Source organism: Cryptotermes secundus, unplaced genomic scaffold (genome assembly GCF_002891405.2).
Source record: "Cryptotermes secundus unplaced genomic scaffold, Csec_1.0 scaffold499, whole genome shotgun sequence".
In the NCBI taxonomy this organism is placed as follows: Eukaryota; Metazoa; Arthropoda; class Insecta; order Blattodea; family Kalotermitidae; genus Cryptotermes; species Cryptotermes secundus.
In genome coordinates this window covers 1,437,480-1,450,450 of record NW_019738354.1, presented here as the reverse complement: position 1 = coordinate 1,450,450, position 12,971 = coordinate 1,437,480, and the positions used below count along the sequence as shown (strand labels likewise).

Sequence of the window (12,971 nt, the reverse complement as noted above, 5' to 3'; positions counted from 1 at the left end):
TGTTATTATTTACAGTCACTGCCGTGAGAATGTCAATTCTGAGACAAAAAGAAAGTTACAGAAAATAGTACTGGACTTGCATTATGGAGGCACATGGTCCGTATCTCAAATAAGGTATCTGATAACCTGTCTTGCTCGTTCTATACGAATGTTGAGATTTGGCCTTGAAAAAGGCCATTATCACTTCTCGCCAAGCCGTTCCAGACCCACTGTAATCATCTTCAGCCATCACTCAACGCCGCAATTCCTCGATTCAACATCGATAAACGGCCCACGAATGAAGTCGATAGTTTGGATTATCGTCGTACCTAACAGACCGACAATTCGAAATAAAAATCAACGCTGAAGTATCCAACCGAAGAAACATACAATCAGGAGTTCCTCAGGGCAGTATCTTGGGTCCACTCCTCTACGTGCTATACACCTCAGATATACCGACTACCGAATTAACAAAAATAGGTACGTTCGCAGACGACACAGCAATTTTCGCTACGTCAGAAGACCCGGTAATTGCTTCATCTAATTTACAAGAACATCTGAATCTAATGGAGAAATGGCTACACCGATGGAAAATCAAAGTGAATGAAAGCAAATCGGCGCATGTGACTTCTACTCTCAGGAAAGGCAACTGCCCCTCAGTACATTTAAATCATGTTAACATTCAACAGCAGGATGTAGTAAAATACTTAGGACTACACCTGGACTCAACATTAAACTGGAAACACCATATAGCGAAGAAGAGAAAACAAATCGAAATTAAGTTCAAGGAAATAAATTGGCTAATAGGTCGGAAATCTCACCTAACAATAGATAATAAACTACTGATCTACAAAACAATAATTAAACCCATATGGACATACGGCATTGAGCTCTGGGATGCGCCAGCATGTCCAACATAGCAATCATCCAGCGAAGTCAATCCAAAATACTTACAGCCATAGTTGACGCACCTTGGTACGTGTCAAACCAAACTCTTCACACCGACCTCAAGATCCCATATGTAAGAACCGTAATCACAGACAGAATCCAAAAACATTATCAGAAACTGGAATCTCGCCCCAACAACGCAATAGAAGCTCTCCTTCAACCTACACAATACAGAAGACTAAGACGAACTTGGCCAAACGATCTCCAGGAAAACTGAGGTGTAATCGATGGATTACAGCTCTTCAAGCCAACTTAGTACAATAGAATAATTATTGTACATGACAGCAAATTAGCTCATAGAATGCAAATTCAGATTGCTAATAAATGATAAATAAAAAAAAAGTTTGGATTATTGAATTAGTTTCAGCTGCTTCCGCCTGATCTGGTCCAGGATGGCCGGGTTTATTGGGGGGTTTGATTTGGTTATTTAAAGAGGCTATATTTTCTTCAGAGGTTATTTAGTTTAAAAGGAGGCCAGAGATGACTGTGGTTTGCGAACGTGAAAGAACCGTGCCAATTTCAAAGTCAACTTAATTATAATTTATTGCATTCCCACAGAAAATTTGAGGAAAATCATAAGAAGTCGGAGATAGTAAAACTGACATGTGACAATACAGATCTCATCTGTTGATAAGTATTTTTTTCTGGATGACTGTACAATATTGGAAAGAACCGTTTTTTCTTGGAATCTGCTGTGAAGGGGTCGAGTTCGTTTAATTGAAGTTTTCGGACGATGGAACAATGAAGGAACCAACACATTACACAATTTGTTATATATAATAAATAATAGTGACATTTTGCAACATGGGCCAATGTCAGAATAAGATCAACAAACGTAGTTGAAATTCATATCGATATCAAGAGAAAAATAAATTAGTATAAATATTTATCCTTTTACACTTCAAAATATCTCAGAGTCCTATGAACACGCAAACCTTTGAAGTGCGAATTTCTTCTAAAAAAATATTTAGAAAATAAGTTCCTACCTCACAGCTTTTTTTTTATTGCTAGTGGGGTGGGACTAAGTCCCTTGTACTATGGCCACTTCTGACCTATTTTACTAGCCCCAGATGATAGGTGACGGTGATTGTGGGGCAATTGGTGGAACGAAGATTGGCAGGGAAACCGAAGTACTCGGAGAAAACCTGCCCCAGCGCCACTTTGTCCACCACAGATCCCACTTGACAAGATCCGGGATCGAACCCGGGCAGCCGCGGTGGGAAATCAGCAACTAACCGCTTGAGCCACACCTCGCAGCTTACAGCAACTGCTCTCACTTGTAGTTCACCTTCTTTCCATAGGGTGATTTACAGGCCCTACAGAGTTGATGTCGGATACTGGCCCAGCCTCAGAATATTCACATAGGGTATGACAGAGCAATGAACACGAAAAGAAAACTTCTTTCCCCTGCTATATTATTACATGAATTCAACGTGCAGGGGAATTTTGAATAGTGGAATATATTGTACAGAAGTCCTGCAGCAGATTACAAGTTGTACCGAACTGAATGACATGACAGACATAAAATAAAACATATACTCATATATAATTTCTCAGGCCACGCAGAAAAAAGACTAAATATATTTTTTTCTGATGATTTAAATGCATTTTCATATTATCAATTTAAATCTGAAATCTAGAAAAAGTTACATAAAATGATAACAAATTTAGGTTATGCAAGCTGCTGGTTCCTCACGGCCATTATTATGATGTTTACTGTTTCCTGGGATGTGGCGTTGATATTTTGGTAGATGGGGACCAATGTTTCGGAGGAACGTGCTGCCTCTTCTACAGGGTAGAAGGCGAATAGAGCTATGAAGTTCTTCAGATATAGAAGTGCGCTAAGTGCGCCGTCTTTCCCTCAATGCGACTTCGAGCAAAAGATGAATTTGAGGGCGAAGTGAGTACATTATGTGATGTCCATACCCGAAGCATGTAGTGAACACTCTAATAAGAGGCAGAACAAATGGAAATGTAGTCAAACGCTGGCCCTATACTCAACTTCCTTCGTCTAGCAGTATACTCATTGGTTCCTTATTAGTTTCTGGTTATACTGATGCAATTAACAAGCCAGCCTCATATTCCATAAATAACTTCCTACAACTATATAAATTCAAAACATACAGTGGGTTCTCCACGTGGACAACTAGTATATACAGGTTGTTTCAAAACAACACACCAGATATTTTCGAAGGCAAGGATTTGTTGGTAAGCAAAGCGTATGAAAGAATAGACACTTCTATTCTGTTATTTAAGAACGCTGTTTCAACTAGAGTACTTATTATTTTTGACTCCTGATAAAGGCTGAGGTCATTTGCATCGATTTACGCCCTTCTGATCCTCAAAAATATAACGTCGCCTGAAACAAGATCATGAATGGCGATTAGATACAGATTAAAAATGAAATTGTCGTGGCCTATTTAAATGGAATTCACTTCGAGGTACTGGCAACACTGATGCAAGTATAAGCCTGTTTCAGGATATAAGTCATCCGATACAGATCTGAGCTAGACATCTCCTCAATATGGAGCCTAGGATATTACAGCAGACATAATCACACGTATGTAAAGACAGAACATAACTCTGAGGCTTCACTTCACACCCACCGCTCTACATACTGAAGTTTGTATTGTTTACTGAGAGATGTATAGCACATCCATTGACAAACGGTCTGACTCGCGTAGCAATGTAATTTTCGTACACTATAGGCCTATACAGCTGCACTAAAGAATATTTACCACATTCAAAGCTGAACTATGCTTGTTTCTTGCTAATTGCTGGTTTGGCTTACTTTTCCACCCTAAAGATGGAGGCAGTACGTTCCTCCGAAGTGTCTGCAAACTTCTGCCAGACTACACGGCGTCGCACCCCAGAAGACATGCAGACACAGCCGTGAGAACCTCAAATCCAACAACCTTAAGTTAATTCTTTGTTTCTGAAGATTGTATCCTGACCTTGTTATAACTGCTTTCACACTAACTTGCTTTTAACACTGTACTGTTCAAATGAGGCTTCTTGCAAATCTTCGTAGCAAGCTCATTTTTTACGGTGAGGAGTTGTTAGACCCACGCCCAACCCCCAAGCTTGAGGATCACCCCTTGTCGGCTGTCCGCGACCGCCTATTCAATATATTCGCAGCTACCCTCCATACCTTGAGGGAATCTCCTTCATCCGCAGCCTGAGGAGGCGCCATGTCGTGGTGACAAGGAGCCTCCCCCTAACGGGGTGCTGAGGAGAATATCTGGACCGAAGAGGGATGAAGTGACAGGAGGCTGGAGAAAACTGCATAATGAGGAGCTTCATAACTTGTTCCCTTCTCCAAGTATAATTAGAATGATCAAGTAAAGGGGGATGAGATGGGCAGGGCATGCAGCACGAAAGGTTGAGAGGAGGAATGCATACAGGATATCGGTGGGAAAGCCGGAAGGAAGGAGACCACCGGGAAGACCAAGATGTATGTGGGTGAACAATATTAAAATGGATCTTAAGAGAGATAGGATGGGATGGTATGGATGAATAGATCTGGCTCACGATAGGGACCAGTGGAGGGCTCTTGTGAACATGGTAATGAATCTTCGGGTTCCATAAATGCTGGGAAATTCTTGAGCTGCTTCAGAATTGGCGGCTGCTCAAGAAGGGCTCAGCTCCATGAGTGAGTGACATACCCAATGACAACAGAGGAGTCTAAAATGCACAGCTTTAAACGCAATAAAGCCTGTTGCAGATTTGTCGTACTTCGAGACTGGATGTATCACGAGCCAAACGCCGACATGTAAACACCATCCAAACTAGGATGAACTGTGACAGCGTCGCTGAATAAACAGATTATAGCCCTAAATCACAAGAAAAATGTGTTACCGGAAAATATTCATGGAATTTCAAAAGAAGCCAGGTGATCTGTGGTTCAAGGGTGTGTATACCCAGATAATTACAGCCTTCTGCATCTAAGTACCAAATGGCGAACCATTATCGCCCTTCAACTGCCGCAGCCGTCGTTATGCCCTGGAGGGCAGAACACAATAAGCATAACAATGGAGACCAAGCCACGATCGACAAGGTATCCACTTTTGAAAAACGTCAACAATTCGGCAAATTGTGTATTTGTCCAATAAATATTATTACTTGCTCTGAACACGATGTGCAGTCTGCTGATATCATTGAGAAAGTATACTGCTTATGAAATACACGCAATGGAGTGTTTCAATACCAAGTCTGTCAGTAAGATACGGGCTGGACGACCGGGGTTCCATTCTTGGCAGAGTCACAGATTTTTCTCTTTGCCACATTTCTCAGACGGTCTCTGGGTCCCACCCCAGCCTCCCGGCCACTAACCAACTGAAGGTAAGGCGAATGGGGAGTGAAGCTGACCACTAACTTGTGTCTAGTGCTGAGGGAAAGAATAAGTGGAGCTATACTTCTACTTCCATTCGTCATGGTGCCGCAATTAATTATGCAAGGAGGCAAATTTACTGTTACCAAGTTAGCCATATGACTTATATAGGCCTATACGGTTATCTAGATTCGATTCTCGGGAGGAGAGACATTTTTCTTCGCCACTGTGTCCAGGTCGGCATTGCAGTGCACCCAGTTACCTATCCGGTGGATACAGGGAACTATTTAGGGGGGTTAAAGTGGCCGGGAGTTGAAGCAAGCCCCTCACCTCCACCTTGTGCCAAAGGTCTTGGCAGCACACAGATAACATTACCTTTTAAGTTCCAAAAAAGGTACGCACTGTGAATCCTCGAACCACAGACTACAGCCCGCTGTTCTTTAACACATGACACAGACAAGTATTGCTCAACAACACAGGCCCTGCAGCAAAAACTGCTATCTATGAAATGCTGTGTCCTTCAAATTTGGACTTCCTCACAAAGTTGGCAGTCACTCATCCGTTCAAGAAATTTCCCGCTCTTATGCGTCACAAAGGTTAATTTCCATGTTCACAAAAGTCTGACACTGGATCCTATCCTGAGTCAGCTGAACATAATGTAACACGTGGTTAATTCAAAGCATCGTGCTCTACAACGAACAGCAACAAAGTATAACAATGTGGAAATTCATTCAGGCGTATGTTAAAAAATTATCAGCTCTAATCTAGTACTGATTTACATATCGAAAGATTTCCTTTCAATTTTGTACATGTGCCTCAGGGTCGGAATTAATACGGGTTATGCCACATGCAGAAAAATTCTACTCACTTCTCAAATGTTGCTCAGAGAAATTATTGCAACATAAAAGAAATGTCATTAAATACTGTGGGAACTGAAACTAAATAATAATTATAATAAACATGGAAGGGAATAATAGTAACTTTTAAAACAAATGGAACCTTCTCATTCATTCTTCTTTATTTTACCATAAATAATAATAATAACATATTATTGCAATTTGCGTTGCGCTAAAGTTTGGAAAATTATCATTAATTTAAAATGCTTAGTTACGTTTTAGAATGTAAATGAATAGGTAGAATACCTAAATAGCTCTGTCGGTATAGGTACAGGCTAAGGGCTGGACAGCTGGGGGTTTCGATTCGCGACAGAGTAAGAGCTCTTTCTCTGCTCCGCAGCGTCCAGACTGGCTCTGAGGCCAACCCAGCCTCTTGTCCAATGGGTACCGGGGGCTCTCTCCCAGGGGCGTGAAGCTGACCACTCACCTCCACCTAATTCCAAAGTCAAGAACGGTGGAACTATACCTCCACTCGCCCATATGCCTCCATGGCATAGTGCTTAATTAGTTAAGCATGGGGACAACTTTACCTTTAAATTGATAGCAACAATGCATGTTTTATTTACAATTCACAACTGCGGGATCGCTCATACAGCATATATACTATGAAAAATTGACCACAAAAAATGGAAAATCTCAGTATTATTAACTGTCCGAAAGTACTATATACATCAAGTGGCTGGCTTTTTGATATACTTCAATTCTCTTAACTTGTAACGACACCGACAGGAAACGGGGCATCAGCGGACCGACAAAATATTCCCAAATGTGTTTTAACATATATGTTCACATCACACGCACCGGCCGGTCAAGGCCTGCCGATGTTTGTCGGTCTCAGAGAGATCTCTAGGTAACGCTGAATACAACCGCCTGCGATGGTCAGATAAGTGTCCAATATGTGCAGGTCAATGTGAATACTCGAGCAAACTGTCGGTCCGCTGATGATCCGTTCTCTGCCCATGTGTCACGTAGAGTAGGAATGGGCCTTAACCCTAAATGAACATGATCCGAAACAAAGTGAAGGGTGGTAGTCGTATGGTGAAAATAATGGGGTGCACTAGTTGTATAAAGTAGCTCTTTGGCATTTCAAATCACAGTTGAACCTTGGATCAAGTGTAAGCTAGAAGCATACAATATTCACATCTACGTTAAACTTAACAATTGTGCCTTGGCTTAACATCCGTGAATGCATTTCCTAACACTTTCACGTGCAGTTAACTCTAGTGACGCGTCTGAACACTAGGAAAGCTGGTTCAGGTTAACTTGTGTAGCGGAGATGCCCGATTCGACCCACTGTCCTGACTGTGGGATATTTCATGATTTACCTCAGTCCCTCTACGCAAATGCCTGAATAGTACCTATAATTAGGTGGTGACTGGTTTCTTCCACGCCCTTTCCAAATCACCATTCGCTAATCACCCTACCATTCCACGCTATACAGTTCCAGTTTCTAGAAGTGTCGTTTTATTAACCGTAAACAAATAAAACACGTAGTTCAACATGAAACACGACGTCTTATATATACGTCATCAATGCGGCTGCTTTTACGGTATATAAGGTTAAGCGTACTAGATTCCGGCACGTATTAATTGCTAGAATATAAGATCTGATAAGGACAAACTTGTCAAGCTTAACGTACATAATTATTAATTTAGTTTTGTATGTGCCGGCATCTTTGTTTCTTAAAAAAATACTCATGGCCATGAAAATACTTACCTTGATTCAAATGATGATCTTATTATCCCTGGTACTTGAGTATTTCTCACCGTTGAGTCAAATATTATCGATCTCCTTCATAAATAAAAGAATCTGCACTGAATCTAAATTCTAAACTTTTTCAGAGATAGCACCAACACACTAATTACACACACGAAAGATACCACAACATAACACAATCACTAAAAAAAAAGGACAGAGAACTACCAAGCTCGGAATTAATGAACACATGCAATTCTTACTGCGCTTTGCCACGTCACGTGGTGTTGGGCGCGTTTTGGAACCCGTGAAGAGGTCAAACGGCTTTGATTTATGACTGCTACATGCAATTCCAATTAATACATATAAATCGTCTCGAAAATTAATTCGAAAATAAAGTACGCCTTCAACATGAACTTGTGAAACAATCTTCTTACCTCGTCTGCTTTTGACTCGCTAGTAATACTCTGCTTTCTGCATTCTGTATCAATAGGCGGCGCCATTATTTTGAAACATCTTTGTCAAACTTCCGATCACGCGCACACTCAAACATTCGCAATACAACAAAACGCATCTGAACATACTCGCGTCCTAGCTAGTTCTACAGGTGCTCTACATGCGTTCCATTGGCATCACAAGGCCAAACTCACCTAAGGCTTATGCAACTTGTACGGACTCTGTTGGAGGAACGCGAAACTGCTTCTTCCAACCATGAGTCGAGTCTTGCATAATCGACTCTGCATGAAAATCGTAGAACTGATACGTTCGACCGGGGGCTGAGTTTCGCATAATCGACATCACATACAGCAATCAGTGTAAATCAGTGACAGACAGTGATTTATTTTGCAGCTGTTTCAAGATGTCCTCCATGTATAGAAAAGGAGGCAACAAAATTGTTTACATGTAGCAATTTTTCTATGTAGTACTTAGGCTGTTGTAGCGAAATATGTACGATATCAATTGGATATTTCCAGCATTGAAACAACCATCTCGGCTCTGGAATTTAGCGAGTTCAATTACGTTTGCAGCAGTTGGAATTTTTAGCAAAATTATCATAGGTTAGTATAAAAAGTGAAAGTCATGAATACATTGCAAAATACATAATTTGTGTCAAGGCTGTTGGTTTCATATTACCACCCAGTATTTTAAGCTATGGTAAATTTAACCTAGATGGCCATGAATAAGAATTTCAGTCCGAAGACGGTTTCTTTGCTCTGTATATACCTAATTAAGTTTTGTCAAATATATTTTTCGTTGTGCAAATTTTAAATGAAGAGTAGAGGCGCCGTTTGACACCTGTTTTAATATATTTTGCCCATTGGTGTGATATTTCATTTTGACCTCATAAAGCACAATGATTAGCATGGCTCACAATATACGGTATTATTTCCCAGAAAGACATTGACTGATTGGTGTTTGTAACAGGGGTGTAGTGCGTTTTCTGTAATGGAACTGAATTTTTTTGTTTTATTTAAATTAGATTCCTATTTCAGAGAGTCAATACTGGAATATTTATAACGCATGTACCAATTTCCATGGGAAATTTTAAATGTTTGACATATAAATGAACATGAACTGTATGCCTGCTTTATTGATTTATGCTGTCAGAAAATAGAGCTGAAATTTGTGTGTTATGAATGTGATATACTGGAATATCATAACATTTCTCAGCACTTGTATAAGTTGTATATTTAAAGTAACAGTTCTCCATATAAGAAGTGGGAACAGTACTGAACCAATACATCATCTCTGGTATAATGCTCAGATGTGTGAAGGATGTAATAATTTTATCAACACTTGATTTGAAATACATATTATGCTAGCAGCATTTATCTTTCCTATATGTGATGTTGTGTCCAATAAGTTAGGCTCAGTGGTGAGTTTATAAAATAAATTCTGGAGGCAAACTATGACATTGGATTGCAAGAAATATAATAAATTTCTTATGGTTGTATAACTTAGAAATCGCCATGACATTGGATTCATCAACCTGTTTTCCAACTTTCCAACTTAGAAAATTTAGCATCATTAAAATTACTTCAGATTATAGTATCTTCACAATATCATAGTCTTATTTGGAGGCAAACCTTCATTAGATCAAATTTTGGCAGATCTGCTTGTTATGATTCAGCCAGTATTGCTAGTAACAGTGTTTGTCATCAAACAAAACATGAAGCAAGATTTAATTTCAGCTTTGCTTTGCAGAAAATGTAAAATTTGCTTGGAAAATACCCATACATTTGTAATAATAGATAATGAGTGATAAATTTATTGTAATATGCATATTTCAGAATGGCTGAATACAACAAATGTGTATAACAAAGATATTTTAGTCAAAGCCCTGGACCACAGACCACATAATGTTCCACTCATCACTGTGTCTAATCATCATTCTTGCTTTGATGATCCAGGATTATGGGGTAATTACATGTGATTTATTACACTGATGTTTAAGCTACCTGTAACTTGAAAGTAACACATTAACATAATTTTGTCTAAAATCTACTTTTCTAGCTTGTCTGAGCCTTAAACACGTCTGCAGTCGCAAGAAGATGAGATGGTCACTAGCAGCCCATGATATTTGTTTTACAAATGTTTTCCATTCATACTTCTTCATGCTTGGCAAATGTGTACCGGTTATCAGGGGAAATGGGGTTTACCAGGTAAGTGACGTGATTTTACAGTTACTCCAACAAGTAAAAAATTAAACCTTAGAATACTGTTTGCACGTTACATTCCAGTGTCTCATATTTCAAAGGAGTGATGCTGATATTAACACATTGGTGACCAGCCATACTGCTCAGTTGCATCCCCATGTACTGAGCAATTTAAACCTGCTTTTATAAACGCTTATTTGTAACACAGCGAAAGTGAAAAGCAAGTGAGGAAATACTGCATACACATCTATAAGGCTTCTACTCTGTGATCAAGAACTAAGAATATTTGAGGTTTTCACGGCGGTGACTATGAAGAAAGCAGTCTTATGGGATTTGGCACCGTGTATATGTGGTGTTAACCTACGTTTCGGAGGAACGTATCGCCTCCATCTTCAGGGTAGAAGGGAAAATATAAGAAATTCTGCTTTTACCGGTTCTCACGGTCTCTTTGCTTGCGGATTTTTTATATTTTTCCTTATACCCTGAAGATGTAGGCGATACGTTCCTCCGAAACGTCGGTTAACACCACATATACACGGTGCCAAATCCCAGAAGACTGCTTTCTTCAAGAACTAAGAAGTTACAACTCTTACATACATATTGCATCAGCTAACAGAAACTCGATGTGTGTGTGTGAAAACAAGAATTCCCAGGTCCTGACATCTGCCAATAGCCAACGGAAGTATGAGGATTCTTGTGAACCATCACCAACATGTTAAGGGTTGGCGATAATTTATTGACATGAAAGGCATACATCACTCTACACCTCATTCTAGATCTAGTGGCAATTCAACATTTCCATAATCTTTATGTGTGCCATGTCTGTAAAGGCTCTAGTTCAAGTAGTCAGAGTTATGCAGCAAAGAGATCAATGGATTTGATGTCCATGTTCCTAAGGTCTATTATATGATGAGCTGCTTCTCCACATTTATAAATTTTGATAGACAGTGGAAGAAGAAAACAATGGACAGTTCACAAGTGAAGCAAATAATACTTAATTCAGTATATCCATATGTGTGTGTACATACTGAAATGAGCTTAAATTGCATTGTCTCTATATTATTAACATACGTAATTTTATTCCATTGCAGAAAGCCATTGACTTTTGCATAGAGCAGTTACGTAAAGGTCAGTGGGTTCATGTGTTTCCTGAGGGACGAGTCAATATGACCAAAGAATTTTTGAGGCTGAAGTGGGGGATTGGACGACTAATTTATGAATCACCTGTGATGCCCATTATTATACCAATGTGGCATATTGGTATGGATAACATCCTTCCCAATGAACCTCCCTATTATCTTCGGATACGTAACAAGGTTACTCTTAACTTCGGCAAACCAATTGATTTTGGAAACATGTTGGAGCAGCTAAGATCAAAAAATGTATCAGCACAGGAAGCTAGGAAAACTATTACAGATAAAATTCAAGATGAACTAATGTCTTTGAAGGCTGAAACAGAGCAGCTGCATCTAATTAGCTTGCGTTCTTGATACAGGACCTTCCCTCGAAAGCATTCAGACTAACAGGGATGCTGGGAATTCGAGGATAATTCACAAAGAAATTAAGGGAAATCAGCATGAGTTATGGAGGACAGATGAATGTTTAGTGTTTGTGTGTACTGTTGTAACCATTCCACTGTCAGTGTTAAGTTCAGTGCAACCCTGTCTTAGGACTTAAGATTACCATAATTTGGTCTTTATGGAAATTTGTGTAAGTATTACAATTTTTTAAACACAAAAATCAAAACAACAAATTCTACCAAAACTATTGCCTTAAGTGATGATTATTTGTTACAAAATTTGGATCTCATATGCACATGCATTAGTGGCATAAAGGGATGGCAAGTGTTGTGTTTGCTATTCCCAGCTTATTTTAATTTGTGCCCTGTATTACCCTTACTTAAGTAATAAAGTTTAATACAACCCTGAACCAAAATAATTTCCATGGAAATGCATATCGATTGTTGAAAGATATGATTCATATTATAAAATCTCATGATACTCATTTTCCAGAACATGGACCTTTTCTAAAGGAGGGGTAAAAAGGTAAAAGAAGGGGGGGGGACTATCCCTGTAACAGGCTGTGGAAGCCTGTTACAGGGTCAAGGCTCCACATTTTCTAGACAGTTGGCTCACAGATGGTGGTGAGGTTATCACGTGCCAGCCACTCTTTACCCCTGGGAACATTCCTGGCACTCATTTCTGTTAGAGGCTGAGTCAACCCCAGGACCATAGTGCAGCTGGAAGGATTATGCCAATTGAAAAAATCCAATTACCACATCAGGAATCAAACCTGCAAGTAAAGAAGGGGTATGCTGTAGTAATACAATTTTTTACAAACAATTCCTTGTTCTAGGATTTTTCAAACACATATTCTCTGTTACAAGCAAAACTTTCTTTCTACCAGGAGCCTGTCTCATCTTATTCTGAATCGAATTTCCTGCCGAGACTGAATTGGGCATTAGTT

The 12,971-nt window shown here is 39.5% G+C and overlaps 2 protein-coding genes across 4 annotated transcripts in view; one reads left to right on the top strand and one right to left on the bottom strand.

The window, feature by feature from the left end:
* The window catches only part of LOC111870818 (prickle planar cell polarity protein 3), a 685,665-nt gene extending 677,234 nt beyond the window's left edge, over positions 1 to 8,431 (bottom strand). For both annotated transcript variants that reach the window (XM_023863382.2, XM_033754008.1), the window contains exon 1: positions 7,870 to 8,431. The gene's annotated coding sequence lies outside the window, so the exon portion shown is untranslated. The remainder of the gene's footprint in view (positions 1 to 7,869) is intronic.
* Positions 8,432 to 8,631: 200 nt separating this feature from the next.
* LOC111870802 (tafazzin homolog) lies at positions 8,632 to 12,607 on the top strand. 2 transcript variants are annotated; one of them, XM_023863347.2, is made up of 4 exons: positions 8,634 to 8,906; positions 10,140 to 10,268; positions 10,363 to 10,511; positions 11,597 to 12,607. In XM_023863347.2, exons 1-4 carry the CDS (start codon positions 8,795 to 8,797, stop codon positions 11,993 to 11,995), a joined length of 789 nt encoding a protein of 262 aa, XP_023719115.1. In that variant the 5' UTR covers positions 8,634 to 8,794; the 3' UTR covers positions 11,996 to 12,607. The 2 variants fall into 2 exon arrangements, with proteins under 2 accessions (XP_023719117.1, XP_023719115.1); XM_023863349.2 differs by lacking the exon at positions 10,140 to 10,268 and having other exon boundaries at positions 8,632 to 8,906.
* Positions 12,608 to 12,971: the final 364 nt, after the last annotated feature.

Coding starts and splice junctions, on each gene's coding strand:
- LOC111870802 (XM_023863347.2), top strand. CDS start 8,795: ATGTACGATATCAATTGGATATTTCCAGCATTGAAACAACCATCTCGG. Junction 10,269..10,362: donor TGATGATCCAGGATTATGGG/GTAATTACATGT, acceptor CTACTTTTCTAG/CTTGTCTGAGCCTTAAACAC. Junction 10,512..11,596: donor GGGGAAATGGGGTTTACCAG/GTAAGTGACGTG, acceptor ATTCCATTGCAG/AAAGCCATTGACTTTTGCAT.